General features: G+C 35.7%; 1 protein-coding gene across 1 annotated transcript in view; it reads left to right on the plus strand.

Annotated features, from left to right (window-relative positions):
- ARHGAP24 (Rho GTPase activating protein 24) overlaps positions 1–17010 on the plus strand; it is a 513936-nt gene that overhangs the window by 223723 nt on the left and 273203 nt on the right. The window contains exon 3 of the mRNA XM_053666367.1: positions 7465–7552. Coding sequence (XP_053522342.1) covers positions 7465–7552 — 88 coding nt within the window. The remainder of the gene's footprint in view (positions 1–7464; positions 7553–17010) is intronic.

Consider the following 17010-nt stretch of genomic DNA (forward strand, 5'->3'; position numbering starts at 1 on the left):
ATCTCATCGGTATGCCTGTGAAACTAGTAAGACCACTGCACACAAATCATTTCACCAATCCAACTTTCAGAGAATAAGATCACCATGCTTATTTTCAACATCATCTAGCCTTACCCTAGTATCTTGTGGTTTTGGCTCCACAATCTGATATTACTACACACGAGCTTCTTTTCTAATAACAATTTTAGCTGAAAACAAAATACTAGTGTGGTTGTGAATTATGTTTCTTTTGCCAAATCTTAGCTGTCACTCTATAAAAAAAATAACATAGTATCCCATTTTGAAACTTGAGAGATTCTTTCTAAAAGGAATATTCCCTAGAAGGGATAAAAATAAGTATAATTTCATTCTGACTCTGCTGATTAATTACTGACATGTAATTGAACATAATTATTGCCATATGTACTGCACTCCTATCAAAAATATTACATTCCTTTCTTATTCTTGAGGTTGTTCACTAAGATCACTCAAAATTTGACGCAAGGTATATTGAACATCATCGGGGAATCTACTCAGAAAATTCAGGGCACTGGCACCCTAGCTTCATTCAAGCTCTCAGCCAGAATTCCATGGCTCCACCTGTAAAGTGGTAGTGAGTGACAAAGAGTTGTAAAGGTTAAGAGAAACTAACAGATAGTGAAAACACCTGGGACTAAAAACAGGAGGGAAACCCTTACCACTCTTAGCTCTACCAGAACTTGAGGAAGACTGCAAGTTTAAGGAAATGTGGACGAAGGAAGCCCACATACCTAGGGCCAAATTGCTATCTCTCATGGAGAAAGACAAGTCAACAGATGTCTTCTGACCTTCTTCTATGATCTCTCAAACCCATCCTGAAGGCAGAGGTCAAGAGAACCTGGTTTATGCAATTTATAGAGATTAGTCCTCTGAGGTACAGAACAGAGGGATGGGTGGAGAGAAGACCTGAAGGGGCAAGTAGCAAACAGCTACCAATAGAAAATTAAAGAATGTCATGTAGTTTAGTTTCAGGTTGCATGGGCCTCAGGGAGCTTGAGTCTTCCCCATTTGTGATAAGAGGCACCATATTTCTTTTAGATACACAGAAGAGAAAAACTAAAGTTCCTTTTGACTCTTCCTTCTTTATTTTTAGTGTTTAAGCTATGACAAGTTTTTTCATAATTCTTAAAAATATATTTCTAATGGAAGTTATGCCATTTCTACTGCCAACACCTTTGTGTAGGTCTTGATTTTGCCATTTTATATCAATTAATTGCTTCATGGTGACAAACTTCCAAGAGGCTGGTCTAATAATCTCCGCCTGCTTTGCTCAAGGACAAATTCTGGTTCTCAGTTGCTATGGAGATGATATGCAACATCCTCTGCCTAGGATTAGACTTAACACAACATGTCTTCAACATCACCAATAGTTTTTACTTCCCCATGAGCCTTCTTTTTCTAGTATGCTCTGAACATATTTCTAATTACTACTTCACTGATGACATTTCTTCCATTTTGGAAGATTTTCCCCAAATCACTAAATCTTAAAAACTATTTTTCTTTAAAAACTATTTCCTTTATATTATCTTTCCTAACTAATCAGAGAGCTCTAATTACACTCTCTTTGTAAACTTATATTTGTTTGTTTTTCTACATACTGCAGCACTTATTTACTTCATTGTTATGTATTGTATTATTCTTGTACTGAGAGTAGAGAGGATTTTTTTTGTACATACTCTACATCATCTGAAATACTTCTAGAAATTTGACATATGGTAGTGTCTCAATAAAGTACTTTTGAATTCAGTCTAGGCATTTGAATTATACTTGCTTATTAGTTGTTTATTTCTTTGGTTAGCTAATTTAACATAACTCTGGAAGAATTAACCAAACTCACAACAGTGCATAACTTTTGACTACTAATTTGTCTCTTAGATAATTTTTTTTAAAGAGTAAGTTGAAGAGCTCAAAGATTTTGCTTCATGGATATTCATGTTCTTTATAACACAAAGGAATATAAACACTTTACAACAATAAAGGATATAGAAGTGGGTATATTCAGTCAAATACTATGCTATTTAACTTTTTTCTTTGTTCAGTGGCCTTTTTAATGTGTGTGGGATTTTAAAATATATTTTATTGATTATGCTATTACAGTTGTCCCATTTTCCCCCTTCACTCCCCCTGCTCACCCCTCCCACCCACGTTCCCCCCTTTAGTTCATGTCCATTGGTCATACATATAAGTTCTTTAGCTTCTACATTTCCCATACTATTCTTGCCCTCCTTCTGTCTATGTTCTACCTATCATCTCTGCTACTTATTCTCTGTACCTTTTCTCCCTCTCTCCTCCTCCCACTCTCCTGTTGATAACCCTCCATGTAAATTTCATTTCTGTGGTTCTGTTCCTGTTTTAGTTGTTCGCTCAGTTTGCTTTTTTTTTTCTTTTAGGTGTGGTTGCTAATAATTGTGTGTTTGCTGTCATTTTACTGTTTGCATTTTTTATCTTCTATTCCTTAGATAAATCTTTTTAACATTTCATGTAATAAGGGCTTGGTGATGATGAACTCCTTTAACTTGATCTTATCTGAGAAGCACTTTATCTGCCCTTCCATTCTAAATGAAAGCTTTGCTGGATAGAGCAATCTTGGATGTAGGTCTTTGCCTTTCATGACTTGGAATACTTCCTTTCAACATTTTCTTGCCTGTAAGGTCTCTTTTGAGAAAGCAGCTGACAGTCTGATGGGAACTCCTTTGTAGGTAACTGTTTCTTTATCTCTTGCTGCTTCTACAATTCTTTCCTTCATTTTAATCTTGGGTAATGTAATTATGATGTGGCTTGGTGTGTTCCTCCATGGGTCCAAGTTCTTTGGGACTATTTAACTTTTTAAAATTATGTGGATAATTCAATTGCCATAACAAAACTAAGAATTTTTTGGTTTTGCTTTTGAAGTTCCTAATAAATGTATTTTGATTATTGTTTTTGTAAAAATTACTCTATATTTAATATGCATACATACATACATCAATAGATACAAATAAGGCAAGGCATATTGGTATGGATATTTGTTATTTATGGTGCTACATAAATTGTAGATTTTTTTTGCTTATCTGTATTTTCTGGCAATGTAAATACTGCAAAATACTTTGAAAATAATTACAAGTAAGACCCTTCTCTTAGTGTTAGACTTTAATTATGTGTTTTCTATATAAGGTGATCAAGTTAGCTATTTCAATTAAATGACTTTATTTTATAAGCACAGTAAATGTCTATCAGTTATAGTATATACTGTCCTAAACACTGTCTACTGATAATTAAAGTATTATTTTTATGTTAAAATTTGCTTTGCAAAACTGTCAAAGTATGAAATCTGTATAATGTCAAAATTGAAAATTGAAATAAAAATATCAATCAGAGTATATACTTCACATGTGCAAACCCCCCAAAAAAGAATAGCATTACTCTGTCTTCTAACTACCAAGGGAGATAGTTTAGAATTTCATGGAGAATGGCTTTATGCAGGAGAACTACCTATACAGGAGTGGCTTGAATTCACTTTAAGAACACGAGTACAGTTTAAGGTCCTAAGTAGAGCCTGAAGGCATAGAAGTAAACAGGAGCCCCGTGTATGCACGTGAACAAATGCATATGTGCATAAACAAATACTGTATCTATCTGAGAGGTTAGATGCTATGTTCTACAACTAAGCCAAATCACAAATATAATTGCTCCACAAAATCATTTAAGTAAATAAACTCACAGTGGAAACAACTGATTGTTTCAATCAGTTTGATTTGAAACAGTTGATCAGTTGATCCGTTGAATCAGCTTATCACTTTTTATAGAAGTCATATAGGTTTTAAACCTATGTATAAAAGGTTTTAATTAGGATGAATATTTTTCAAAGTATTTAGTAATTTTTAAAAATTATTGAAAAGTACCAAGAAGTAAAATGGGATCCATGAGCCAGAGGAGACTAAATATGATGAGAAAAAGGAAAATTTACTTTGTGGAGGAGGAAAACAAAGGCAGCACCTCAACACTCCCTTTGTAAGCAGGGAGGGAAAGAGAGATTTCTATCCTACAATTCCTTGGGCTTTAGTTAGGAAGTTCTTTCCTTTATCACTCCAAGCTCAGAAGGAGGACAGAGTTCATGACTATAAGTTGAGTAGAATGAAAATATTACTTGAAGGAAATATTGCTTCGAGCCGGAAAATGAACAATAAAATAAAGTGGACAAGAGCCTATGGTTTTAAATACTGCATATTGCTTTTGAATATTGGCTTTGCTACTAATTTACTTAACAGTACATTATTCTGTACCATTAACTTATGCCAGGCAAAATGTTAAGCACTGGTTTAAATCAGACAGCAAAACACATATCCTCACTCCCTTATAGTGTAATGGTAGAGAAAGATATTAGTCAAACAATCTTACAAATAATGTAGTTACATATGGTGAGTGGTAAATCAGTCCAGAAAAAATTCAGGAAGCTATGCCAGTGTTTTGAGTGTAGTAAAATCTGAAAACTGGATAGAAAATAACCCAGGAAAGAACGTAGGCCTCAGGCAGATGAGAGTATGATGCTATTTATAGAAAGGCAGTTGGCTTTATCATAAAAAACTATGCAGTATGAGTGACAAAATTATCCTAGAGATGTAGGTAAAACAAGACCACTCAGAAATTTGTCCTAGAACAAATGAAAGTCATTGAAGATTTTTAAGGAGGAAAGATCCTTAAATTTGCAAGATCAAATTTCTGTATAAAGATAATTCTGACTGCATTAAGAAAAAATGATTGAAAGATGTTTCAGTATTATGGGGGATTCAGTGAACTGGTGTTTGAAACATTCCAGGCAAGAGACAATAGTAGCTTGAACTAGGGAGTGGTGGCAGCAGAGATCTATGGGGTAATGACTGCTACAGTACTGGCATTTGCAGCTAATTAGAAAAGGGCACCAGTCCCTGAGTTAGGGAATGCATAAATGGGACCAGAATTAATTGCATTTTTTTAGATTTTATTTATTTTTTTTTGAGAGATGGGAAAAGGAGAAAGAGAGAGAGAGAAACACCGATGTGTGGTTGCCTCTCGTGGGCCCCCAAGTGGGGACCTGCCCTGCAACCCAGGCATGTGGCCTGACTGGGAATTAAACCTGACTGGCAACCCTTTGGTTCACAGGCAAGTACTCAATCCACTGAGCCACACCAGCCAGGGCAAATTAATTGCATTTTGATTTGACTAACTTTAGTTTTAAGATGCTTTGGGATATCTAAATGGAAATGTCAAATAAGTTCATGGATATAAAGTTTTGAAGCTCAAAGAACTCTCAGTTAGAATTATTGATCTAGTATTTATTGGCTTATAATTGGTTATTGAAGTCATAGGCATGGATGAGATAGCTTGGAGAAAGAGAATATAAAGAAGGAATCATTGGATAGACCTTTGAGTTCTATAATATTTAAAGGTCAGTTAGGGACAGTAAAAGAAAGAGCTGTCAGAAAAGAAAGAGATGAATCTGAGTATGGGGCGGGGAGGGGCTGGGATGGGAGAAATAGACAAAAAACTGTACTTGAAAAATAACTAAATAAAAGTTTTTTAAAAATTTTTTTAAAAAGAAAGAGATGAATCTGGAAAAAAAACAAGCAGCCATGGAAAGAAAATGCTTCAAGAAAGAGTGGTTAATAGTACTGAGTACTCCTGGGAAGTCAAGTTCATTGAAGACTGAAAATTGTCGAATCATGTAATAGGAATTCTAGGTGCAAAAAATAGAGTGCAGTGCATACAGATAAGGAAATAGTTTTCATGTAGATAACTCTTTGCTAGGCCAGGGGTGGGGGAATGATAGCTAGAGTCTAAATGTTTATAATAGGATAGACTTTTAAATATATCTCAATACCATGAAAATGATCCATTAAAGAGAGAGAAATCTATAATAATAAAAAGAAAAGGGATAATTAAGATAAAGCTATGATAACATTGACTAAGTTATTCAAAGTCTCTGCCTTGGTTTTCACATCAGTAAAATGGGGGAAAATATACTATTTTCTAATGAATAATATGATGTTGATACAGCGCTTAGTAAAAATTTTGGCACACAAAAAAACATTTAATAAATTGGTGCTTAAAATGAATGCATGACTTGGAATACCTCTTTCCAGCCCCTTCTTGCCTGTAAGGTCTCTTTTGAGAAATCAGCTGACAGTCTGATGGGGACTCCTTTGTAGGTGATTGTCCCCTTAGCTCTTGCTGCTTCTAGGATTCTCTCCTTCATTTTAATTTTGGCTAATGTAATTATGATGTGCCTTGGTGTGTTCCTTCTTGGGTCCAACTTCTTTGGGACTCTCTGAGCTTCCTGGATTTCCTGGAAGTCTATTTCCTTTGCCAGCTTGGGGAAATTCTCCTTTATTATTTGTTGAAATAAGTTTTCCACTGGTGGCTGTGCCTTTCCCCCTTCTGGTACCCCTATAATTTGGCTGTTGGAGTGTTTAAAGATGTCCTGGAGGTTCCTAAGACTCCTCATTTCTTTGAATTCTTGCTTCTTGACTCTTTTCTGTTTGGCCATTATTTGCTTTCTTCTGGTCTGCTCCATTGATTTGAGTCCCAGTTTCCTTTTCATTGCTATTGGTGTCCTGTGCAATTCCATTCATTTCAACTAGTTTCGCCAATCCAAAGACCTACAACCAAAATTGCTCTATTCAGCAAAACTTTCATTTAGAATGGAAGGACAGATAAAGTGCTTCTCAGATAAGATCAAATTCAAGGAGTTCATCATCACCAAGGCCTTATTATATGAAATGTTAAAGGGACTTATCTAAGAAGAAGAAGTTAAAGAAACATGAACAGTAAAAGGACAACAAACTCACAGTTATTAGCAACCACACTTAAAACGAAAGCAAACTAAAAGGACAGCTAGATCAGGAGTGGAAACATAGAAATGAAGATTTCAAGGAGGGTTAGCAACAGGGGAGTGGGAGGAGGAGAAGGGGGGAGAAGGTACAGAAAATAAGTAGCATAGACAGTAGATAGAAAATAGATGGGGGGCAAGAATAACATGGGAAATATAGAATCTAAAGGACTTGAGACACATAGTCATAAACTAAAGGGGGGTAATGGTGGGGATGGGGGGTAAGGTGGAGGGGAATGAAGGGGGGAATAGAACAACTGTAACAGCATAATCAATGAAAAAATTAAAAATGAATAAATAAAGTGCAGAATTTTAGATCTCAAAATAAATAAATAAATAAATAAATAAAATGAATGCAGCACCTAATACAGCACCTAGTACATCTTATACATATATGGTCAATAAACATTTGTTAAATGCTGAATGAATATGATTTTGTTACATAGATTTTGATTAGTCAGGAATATAAATGAGTCTGATACATATTACTATACACGGGTTATAGATGCACTTTGAATGTTCACTGACAATGACTGTGATGATGATAATGTTCAGTGTTTGCCATCTAATAATGTTGATGTTTTGCACATTTGTGTTCACAGGGTACTATTTTTCTGCCTGGAAATAAAGTCCTTGAACATCCCTGCAATGATGAGAGCCCAGGGAAATTCCTTTTCGAAGTAGTTCCGGGTAAGATGATTTTCTGGATTGATCACATTATTGCTGTTCCATATTGGGAAAAAGGAAAACTTGTCAGAATGTCTTTATTATTCTAGAGTCATGGCTGAAAACATTAATTTGTGGAGGCAGGTATCAAATTTGGTGTGTACCTCAGATCTGTACAAGGGTACAAGTGAATACACACACACACACACACACACACACACACACACACACACACACGGCTGCATGGTTATTGGTTATCGATTGTACATATACCCCAGAGGTCACTACAGAACATTTTTGAAACTATTGGATACAAAGATAATTTTACAGTGCTTTTATAATATGACATTTTGGTGAGGTATTACAGGTAAAATGCATTGTCCAGCTGATTACCTGTCATAGTTTTCTCACAAAATTACATCATAAAGAAACCTTTGCTACAAAAACAAAACAAAAAAAACCTTCTTCAACAACTGGTAGCATGTTACAGTTCTGTACCTCAACTCTGTTCCCAGGGAACCACTTGCACATGTTTGGCTTGCAGAGATGAGGATGTCTCTGCCAAGTTATCAGACCCTGCAGTTAAACTTCTTCACCATCTGTTCCTTTTCTCTAGTAATCTTCATCCACCCTCTCTCAGTACCTGATTGCCACTTAAATCTTTGACTCACCCAGCAAAAATTTCTTCAAGGCAATGATCTACTTCTTTGATGAGTTGTTTACCCCTTCCTTAATCCCTGATAGAAGAAAAAGAAAGTTAGGGGTTTGCTTTTGATAGTGATGGCTGACTGGCCCAGTTGTGATATTGATATTGGTTGAATCACAGCCTAAGGTGAGTTTGAATTTATTTGGGTGACTAATATGTGACACATATCAATAATGCTGGCACAAAGGCAGTCAACAAAACATTTTCTCCAAATTTATAAATGCCAGGAACCTAAAATGTGAAAGCATATTTTTCCCCTCAATGAAAACAGCTGTAGCACTGAGTTCATCTGGCTCACTTTGGAATCCATGACTAAAGGTTAATTAATGCAGCTGAAGTGCAGAAAGGTTAGTCAGATGAATTGTGTTATTTGTTTTCCCCGAGGGAGAACACATTGTAAGAAACCTGAATCTTGTTTGCCCCATTAAAATCTTTTTATACTTACTTCTGAGTGGAATATACTATATGGAACCAGATTCCAGATGTTGCAAAGTCTTTGAAGTATCAGTAAAGGAAATTTCTTCCCCTATTTATTCTCAAACATTAGTGCCTGTTAGCTTTTAAATGAGCATGGTATTAAACTGACAGCTTTGACTCCTTATCTCCAATACTAAAGGTCTACTTTCCCATTCAGTCTACTAACTGGGTAGATTTCATCTTTCAGTGTAGAGGTTCTGATATAATACAAATGGATATTGTCAAGACTTCTAGAGACAGCTGTGTCTTCAGCTCAGGAAGTCACAAAACTTCCCCTCCAAGACTGCTGTTCTAGGGCATGTGTTTCACATGAAATGCATAGAAAAAAAAAAGGTTTTTGATGAGCAAGGTTTAAGAAGCTCAATACTGCATTATATGGAATCTGAAGGCTGTTCTTTCAAAAAAAAAATGAGCCCATAGCTCATGTGCAAAGATGCTTCCTGAATCATTAATACAATATGTATAGCTTCTAAATTAGGTTTTATAACTCTGAAGTGACAAGAGAATTGTGTCATATGCTTCTTTGAAGAAGGATTTGGAAAATCACGATGCCTACAGTGAGAATTCAGTGTCTGCTCCATTAATCTTGGTCATTGGGTTTTTATTGCTTTGCCCCTGACATCAGGATAGAATTTCAGGCAAATGCTTCTGTATTTGTCTGAAAATATGGGGATCTGCATCACATGATTTTAATCCATTTTTCAAAATCAGGATTACTCAGGAACAGGCTGACACTTGATTTATTTTTGCAAATGGAAATGACAAGATAGTATTGTCTAAACTTTCCAATTGTGAAATTGTTTGACTTGGGGAATTTGCAAAGTTGCAAGAGTGTTTTCATTTGTCAAAAAGTGTAGAAGACAGGAAAGATTGTGGAAATGTGGTCAGTGCCTTGTACAGAATCCTCTTCGGGCCTTCCTGATGGCATATCCTCATAACATGTACTTATTCTGCATGGCTTTCTCTGTGACTTCCCTCAATCACCACTTCTGAAAACCCATGCTGCGCATGATGTTTACAGGTTCAACACTATTCCATCTTCATAGACAAGGACTTCAAGCCCAATTACCCAAGCTATAGCAATGAATAGGATTACACACTTTAATCCCACCTGCCTATGATAATATCTAACAAAACTGACAATAACCTCCAGCAAGCCCTTTGCTAAATATTCTAGTACTATATACATACATATTTGTGTATGTGTGTGTCTGTGTATGTGTACATATTTGTGTACATATATGTACACATATGTAGATATAGAAAGTTTATTCACGTATGTACTCTACCTTTTAAAGTTCCCATATCTTTGTTGTTTTTGCTTTAGTAGTATGAAATACCCTGTGATATTAAATATTAATCATGTACAAAGAAGAAAAACAAGATTTTTCAATAGAATTGAGGGTTCTTAAAACAAATCTGTGAGGCAGGCTATATTACCTATTATTCTCTATGGTATTTCTAAATAGGCTTAAAGCTTTTGTAAAAACCTAAAAAAAAACCTACCATAACTTGGAATTAAATTCTTATATACTTGCTATCTCATAAAACAAATTGTCTCCTTGAATACTGCCATGATTTAAAGCATTTCGCTCCATTTTTCCCTATTTCTCTACATGTTATTCAACATGGAGGTGTTAGCCAACTAGGCAATTTGGAGACTTCACTGTCTGACATTCCAAATTTTAGACTGGAATGAATTTCATGGCCAAGTGCTAAGCTTTCGGGAAATGTGGTTGAGGAAAGGAATGTTGGCAGATCTTTAATGTATAGTGCTGGAAGAAAGAAAATGGTCTCTTTGCTTCTCTCAAAATGTGTTTTGAGGAAGGTTTTCTTGTGGTGTTTTAAAAATTTAAAAGAGTAATTAATGGAATGATGATGTCTTAACTTTCTCAGAAAAACAGTCTGTCAGAAGGAGAAAAAGTAATATTGATTCAGAGACAGCTAGAGATAGGTATGGAGAGACAAGGAAGTATGTTCTCAACCCAGTTAGGAACCACATCTTTCTCCCTCATCACCACATCCCTAACACCTAGTGCAGTATAATGCAAGGGGCTGAATAAATATTATTGAAGTGTCTACATTTACCAGGTTTATGGAGGAATCTCAGTCGTATGAATTTTTTTGGGGGGGTCAGCTATCACTATTCCCAACTTGGCCACATTGACCTCTTACTTCCTGCTGTGTAGGATTTTTCCATCCCTGGGTGCAGCAAAGACCCCTGTGGCTTTAGTGGCTGAAGTGGTGGGAAACCTCACGTTCTCTTTTCTACTTCTCTGCCTTCCTCTTTGATAATGAGAACAAGAGAAAGATGGAAGAAAGTAATCTTCCTACACAGAAGCTTCTGCAAGAGTATAGCCCCTTAACACTGATTGCCTATTACACTTCTCCCCAAATACTGACTCTCTCATGGAGTACATTTGTGGATTTTCCAATTATCTCTAGATTTGGAAATGCACTTCACATGATAGGAATCTGTACCCTGGGCATGATCCTTTTGTATGGGATTCTGACAAAAGAGTTCAAAGGCCAGCTGCTTTCTTTATGCTTATTCAGGGACCAGGACACTCATGTATCTGCCAAGTAAGAGCAGTGCAGGCTGTTTCACTGCTGCTGCTTTCCTCCACCTGCCCCCTTGCCTCTTTCTCCATGGTGCCTGAGCTTCAGATCCAGCAGTTTCTGTGGCTTGCCAGGCTTCACATGAATCTTCAACTTGCAGTAATGGTGGCTGACAGTTCTAGCACAGTTCAAAATTTATGAGCATCTCTCTCATGCTTTTTTGACTTGCACTGACAGTTGAGAGAAAGTCCTTTCCACCCCCCACCAAAAAAAGTAGTGTTTATCTTGAAAACTGTTGTCTTTAAGCAGTACTTCCACTTTTCTGAACTTCCTCTTGTAATAGTCAGAGGCAGGAAAATGGGGTTTGGGTTTCTTCTCTGAAATGTATTCTCTCTATAAACCCTGCTGGGAAGCGGCTTGGCACAACTTTTGTTGTTGTTGTTTTTCAACTTTGAATGTGAGTTTTTAGCACTCTTAAAATTTATATTTAAATCTTAGAAATTCCAAAATAATGGGAAGACAATTTTTTTTAAATCTATAGCTATCTATAATCTTAGCCTGGATTCTGGGAAACATTCTGATGAAGAGTTATGATCAAATGTTTATTGGGGAGTGCTCTCTGAGAATATGTCGTCTGTGAGGAAGTGAGGAAAGCTGGATGGGGCAGAAGGACAACGTGTCCCATAATGCCATGGCACCTGAGGTCTCAGTTAATGCCATGGGAGCCCTAGAGCCGGGCTGTCCCTCAGAGTTGCTCTAAAGTGAGAAACCAAACTTGTTACCTGGCATCAGCTCATCTAGTCACTGACTGCGGGGAGAGGAAACAAGTAAACTGGGGTGAAGTAGTTTCCTGTTGCAGTGGAGGACAGTTTCCACGAAGGCCATCAGCAGTCAATGCACCAACTTCTGGGATTTGGACAGAGTGTCGGGTATCTGAGACAGCCTCTGTAGCTAGCTTTCTGTATCCCAGGCGAGTCCTGGCTCTTTATAGGTATCACTTTACTTAACTCTTACTAAACGTCTGTGAGGCAGCCTATTTTATTATTTCCATTCCCAGAAAAAGAAACTGAGACACAGAGAAGTAATTTTATCAAGGTAAAACAGCTAATAGCCAGGCGGTGAGTGTATTTGTGTGTGTGCAGCATCACTGATTTACCTTTATAGAAGTAAAGCTCCCAGAAAATGAAGTTTTACATATATGTATGTATGTGTGTGTACATATATACACACACATATATATTTAAAATAAGAGATAATAGAATTTGATGCATAGTTGTAAAATATGTGAACTTTATTATGATTATTAGCTAAAATGAATATACTTTTATCACTTCTTTATTCATCCACTGAGAAAGAGAGTTTTGGCACTTGAAGTGACAATGGCATTTTCATTTGTTTGCAGCTATTTTTGTGTTTACGCCTATTATTAAAATAAGTACTGAATAAAGATGCCCACTTATAGTACTTTTGAATGCATGTTCATAAAGCCACAACTATACTTTTATGAAAAAGGAGAAAAACACACTTGATTCCAGTGTCTTTATTTACATGTGAATATGCTAAAGGAGAAATATACACCTGTAATTTTTCCCTGCACAAAACCAATACACTAGGGTTTACTTTTCTTCCTTACAGAACTCACATTGCAGAAATAGTCCCAGCTTTTTCACCAACTTGCTTTTACACACTGGCTAAGTTATTGCTCACTGTCTAGCTAGCAGCAAGCACACTCTTGTCAAACAGTCCACTGAGCCACATAGATATTATCTAAGCAGAGACCCATTACAGGTTTCAAAAGTAATTATCAATATTCTAGACTCTCAAAGCCCCATCGGGGCTCAATGCCCCAAATCAATAAGAACTAGAACTTTCTTATTGTCTTCCTTCCCCCAAGGAAAGAAAAGAGGAACACACAAGAAAATGAGATGAGGGGCGAATTATTAGCTGTAGAAACAAAGAAAAAAAGACAAATTTTGAACGGTAATCTAAAGTGATTTTCATCTGCCTAGAAATGAAATTAAGCCCTTCAAAAAAGCAAAGGTGTCATTTTCCCCACCATTAGCCATGACTATGCTAATTATGTTCAATAACCTCAGCCAGCTGCATATTACTTCTATAAATTTCAATGAATTTTTTAATTCTAATTGTTTTCCAGAAGAATTTTTAGAAACTAAATGAAAAGTTGTAGAACATGGGTGCTTGATAATCCAATAAATGCATTATGGATTTTTTAAAAAGTGCATATACATACCAAAATTGCAAACATTTTTAGGGGCTTTAGTGATTCCATGAAACCCAATTTTGTTCTACAGTTTAACAACTATAGTTTAAATTTGGACACCAAGACTACTAATATTCTATTATTATTATCTCTATCTATCAATCTCTTTCTCTATGTTTAGCTACTTATGTTCCAATGCTCTATTTATTCCATCTATATACATACATGTCTAACATGACAACTTTTTTATTACTTATGCTATATTATTAATGTGCTATATTATTAATCAGTTTTTAACTTTTCTTTCCCAAATTCTGTTTTTTGTTTCTTCTTGTCCTATGATTATAACTCTACAGACCTGTTTCATACATTTACCAGAGAACTTCCTGGATAGAACATTTTATGGATCTGGAAATTAAAAATTTTTAATTTCCCAAAATGAATCTACTTAGATGGTCAGTGCAACCACACTATATAATAGGCCACCTGAGAAATGTTATAGATACTAAGCTGAACAAATTTTTGAGTTTTTGAGATAATTATGTGACATCAGCAATGAAAGTTTATCATTCATGTCTGTATCTGCAACTCCTTCTATGATGAACAAATAAAGTCTTAGATATCTTAATGTGCTATCATTTAAAAGTATAAACCAGAATGTGGTGCCTATTTTATATGAAAATGTGGGGTATTTTAACATAAAAGTAATTTTCTTGATCATTAGTTAAATATGCTGCTAAGGCACTTACTTTTATAACGATCTCTTTATCTTATATTCTTTCTCTTTTGTGTCAGTAAAGCTAATTTAAAATCCATGCAATTATATTTGTTATCCAAAGACAACTATGATAGTTCTCTCTTTTTTTTTTTTTGGTCTGCCTACATCTGTAGGCTGCCCTGGCGCTTGTGGTTTTTTTTTTTTTTTTAATTTCTTTTCTGCTTTTGTTAGTTAATATGTGCAAATTATTTAGAGAATGTGAGTAGGAGTTGTTTATGGTATGAACACGTAGTTATAGATACACAAGTAGTTCTGAATATGAGTTAAATAAATGCATTGAAAACACATATTTTATGCATTCATCCATATAAAAATGTATTTGGAATTTTTCTTTCAAACTTCCCTCACTACTTAAAATGCCTTAAAATATACATTTAAAAGAGACTACTAAAATGGTTAAAGGATATTTTGTTTATTTATTTTTTATTTAATCTTTATTTTTTTTCATTACCATTTAGTCCTTTTATATGCCCCTCCCCATGAAATCACCACCTTTTTATCCAAGTCAATGAGTCCATTTTCCTTTTTGCTCAATGTCTCCAACCCCTAACCTCCCCGCCTCCAACTAACTGTTGTCTGCTTTCCATCTATGAGTCTATCCCCACTTTCCTTGTTAGTTCACTTTGTTCATTAGATTCACCATTGAGTGAAATCACATGGTATTTGTAATCTCTTGAAAATCTGGTTAATGCCTTGTCAACCAAAAGGCATTCTAGTCATGTATAAACAGATTACAAGTGTGATCTTATGATCACTCTTACAAGAAGTGCTGACTGTAGATCTAGATCACTCTCATCATGTAAACATGTAGATCTGTTCCCATTTCATTCTATCACTCATTAGACATGCTAGACCAGGGGCTGGCAAATGTTTTCTGGAAAAGACCAGAGAGTAAATGCTTTAGGCTTTATCGGCCATAAAGTCTCTATTACAATCACTCAACTTTTCTGTTGTAATATGAACAAATGGGTATGACTGTGTTCCAATAAAACTGTATTAATGGGCACTGACATTTGGATTTTATATAATTTTCAAATACAAAGAAATATTCTTGCTCTGACCATTATGGCTCAGTTGGTTAGGCTTTGTACTACAAAGCAAAAGTTCACCAGTTTGATTCTGGTCAGGGCACCTGCCTGGGCTGTGGGTTGAGTCCCTGGTCAGCACATCCGAGAAGCATCCTGTCGATGTTTCTCTCTCACATCAGTGTTTCTCTCCCTCTCTTTTCCCCTCCCTTCCCCTCTCTCTAAAAATAAAACTTTTTTTAAAAAAGGATTATTCTTCTTTTGACTCTTTTCTAATAACTTAAAAACGTAAAAAAAATAGATAGTGGACTACATTTGGCCCATGGGCCATAGCTTGTCAACCCTTGTGGCTAGATAAAAAAGCAAACCTATGAAAAGAGCCTGAAGATAATAATATAAATCACTAATCCTCACTGGTGCCACTGGAGCCGGAATTAGAACTCCGAGACAGCCTGTCTCCCCAGGCCATGGCATTACCCACTGACTGCCTCAAAATCAGGATCCAGAGCTGTTTGCCACCATCTTTATATAGAAGCTCCATCACTGAATAATGTCTTTTTTTATTAATCATGAGGAATCGAAAAAGTTTTAGTGACTGAACTGAAATTCTCTATTTAAACCTTGTGTTCGCTCACTTAGAACTCTAGATCCTGACCAGAGGTAAAATCTGTTATATGGCTTTTTAAGAAATGCATACCATTAATAGGATATTGGGTGTGCCTAGCATGAAAACCATTTCCCAGGCTTTGTTCAGTGTACACAAATTCATTGCATTGTATTGGATTAGCCAAAATCAAAAAATGTCTTGCACTCTGAATCATTTATGGAGACATTCATAAATATTCTGCGATGGAAGCATCTTTTTCAAGATCAAATAAGCTTTAAGTATTTTCGAAGCTCTCCTTTTTACAATGTGTATATCTTAAAGATCTAAGCATGTTACAGAAAATGACAATACTTTGTTTCCTGGTAAATCTAACAAATTTGTTTTCTCAGAGGGGTAATTTGTTTATTAATATCTCTCTATCCCTTATCGCATCAGATTTTTTGCAACATGAATATGAAAAATACCCCCTTAGTATTTGTAGTAATGTTGACTGAAACCGTGTCAGGTGCTGCCCTACTGTAGGTCAGGCTTTCTACATGGCTCATTCAGCAATGACTGTTCTTGTGACAGTACCGTCCCACTCATTGCTAACAGTGACACAAACTCACATTTCTAACAAATCCTAAAACCAAGTTTCATACCCTTCTGAGCCCACAAAACTGCTGCATGCTACAGGTTTCTTGTACCACTAAGAATATAGATAGGCTTTTATCTAGATACAACAGAGGCCAAAAATCCAAAAGTAATGAGAAATAAGGATGACAAATGAAATGAATTAAGGGTTGAAAAGTTAGTGACCTTTGCACTTTCATTCACTCCCCTTGAGACTCATGTTTTTAAAATTGTTTTCATTTTCTTTCTTTCCCATTAAATTCAAAGCTTTTAAGTAGAAGCAGTACCTTCTATCCCTAGTATCCAGCAGAGTGGCTGTCATGTAGTATATGTTCAATGCATGCCTGTTGAATTAATGAGAAAACTAGAACTCAGTTTATCATCTGTGTAATAATTGTATTGGATTAGCCAAAATCAAAAGTGTCTTGCACTCTGAATCATTTACTTGATTGTAGCTTTTTTCCCCCAATTATTTAGGACAAGGGTCCTTAACATTT

Source organism: Artibeus jamaicensis, unplaced genomic scaffold (assembly GCF_021234435.1).
Source record: "Artibeus jamaicensis isolate MK-2021 breed Jamaican fruit bat unplaced genomic scaffold, CSHL_Jam_final contig_452, whole genome shotgun sequence".
NCBI lineage: Eukaryota > Metazoa > Chordata > Mammalia > Chiroptera > Phyllostomidae > Artibeus > Artibeus jamaicensis.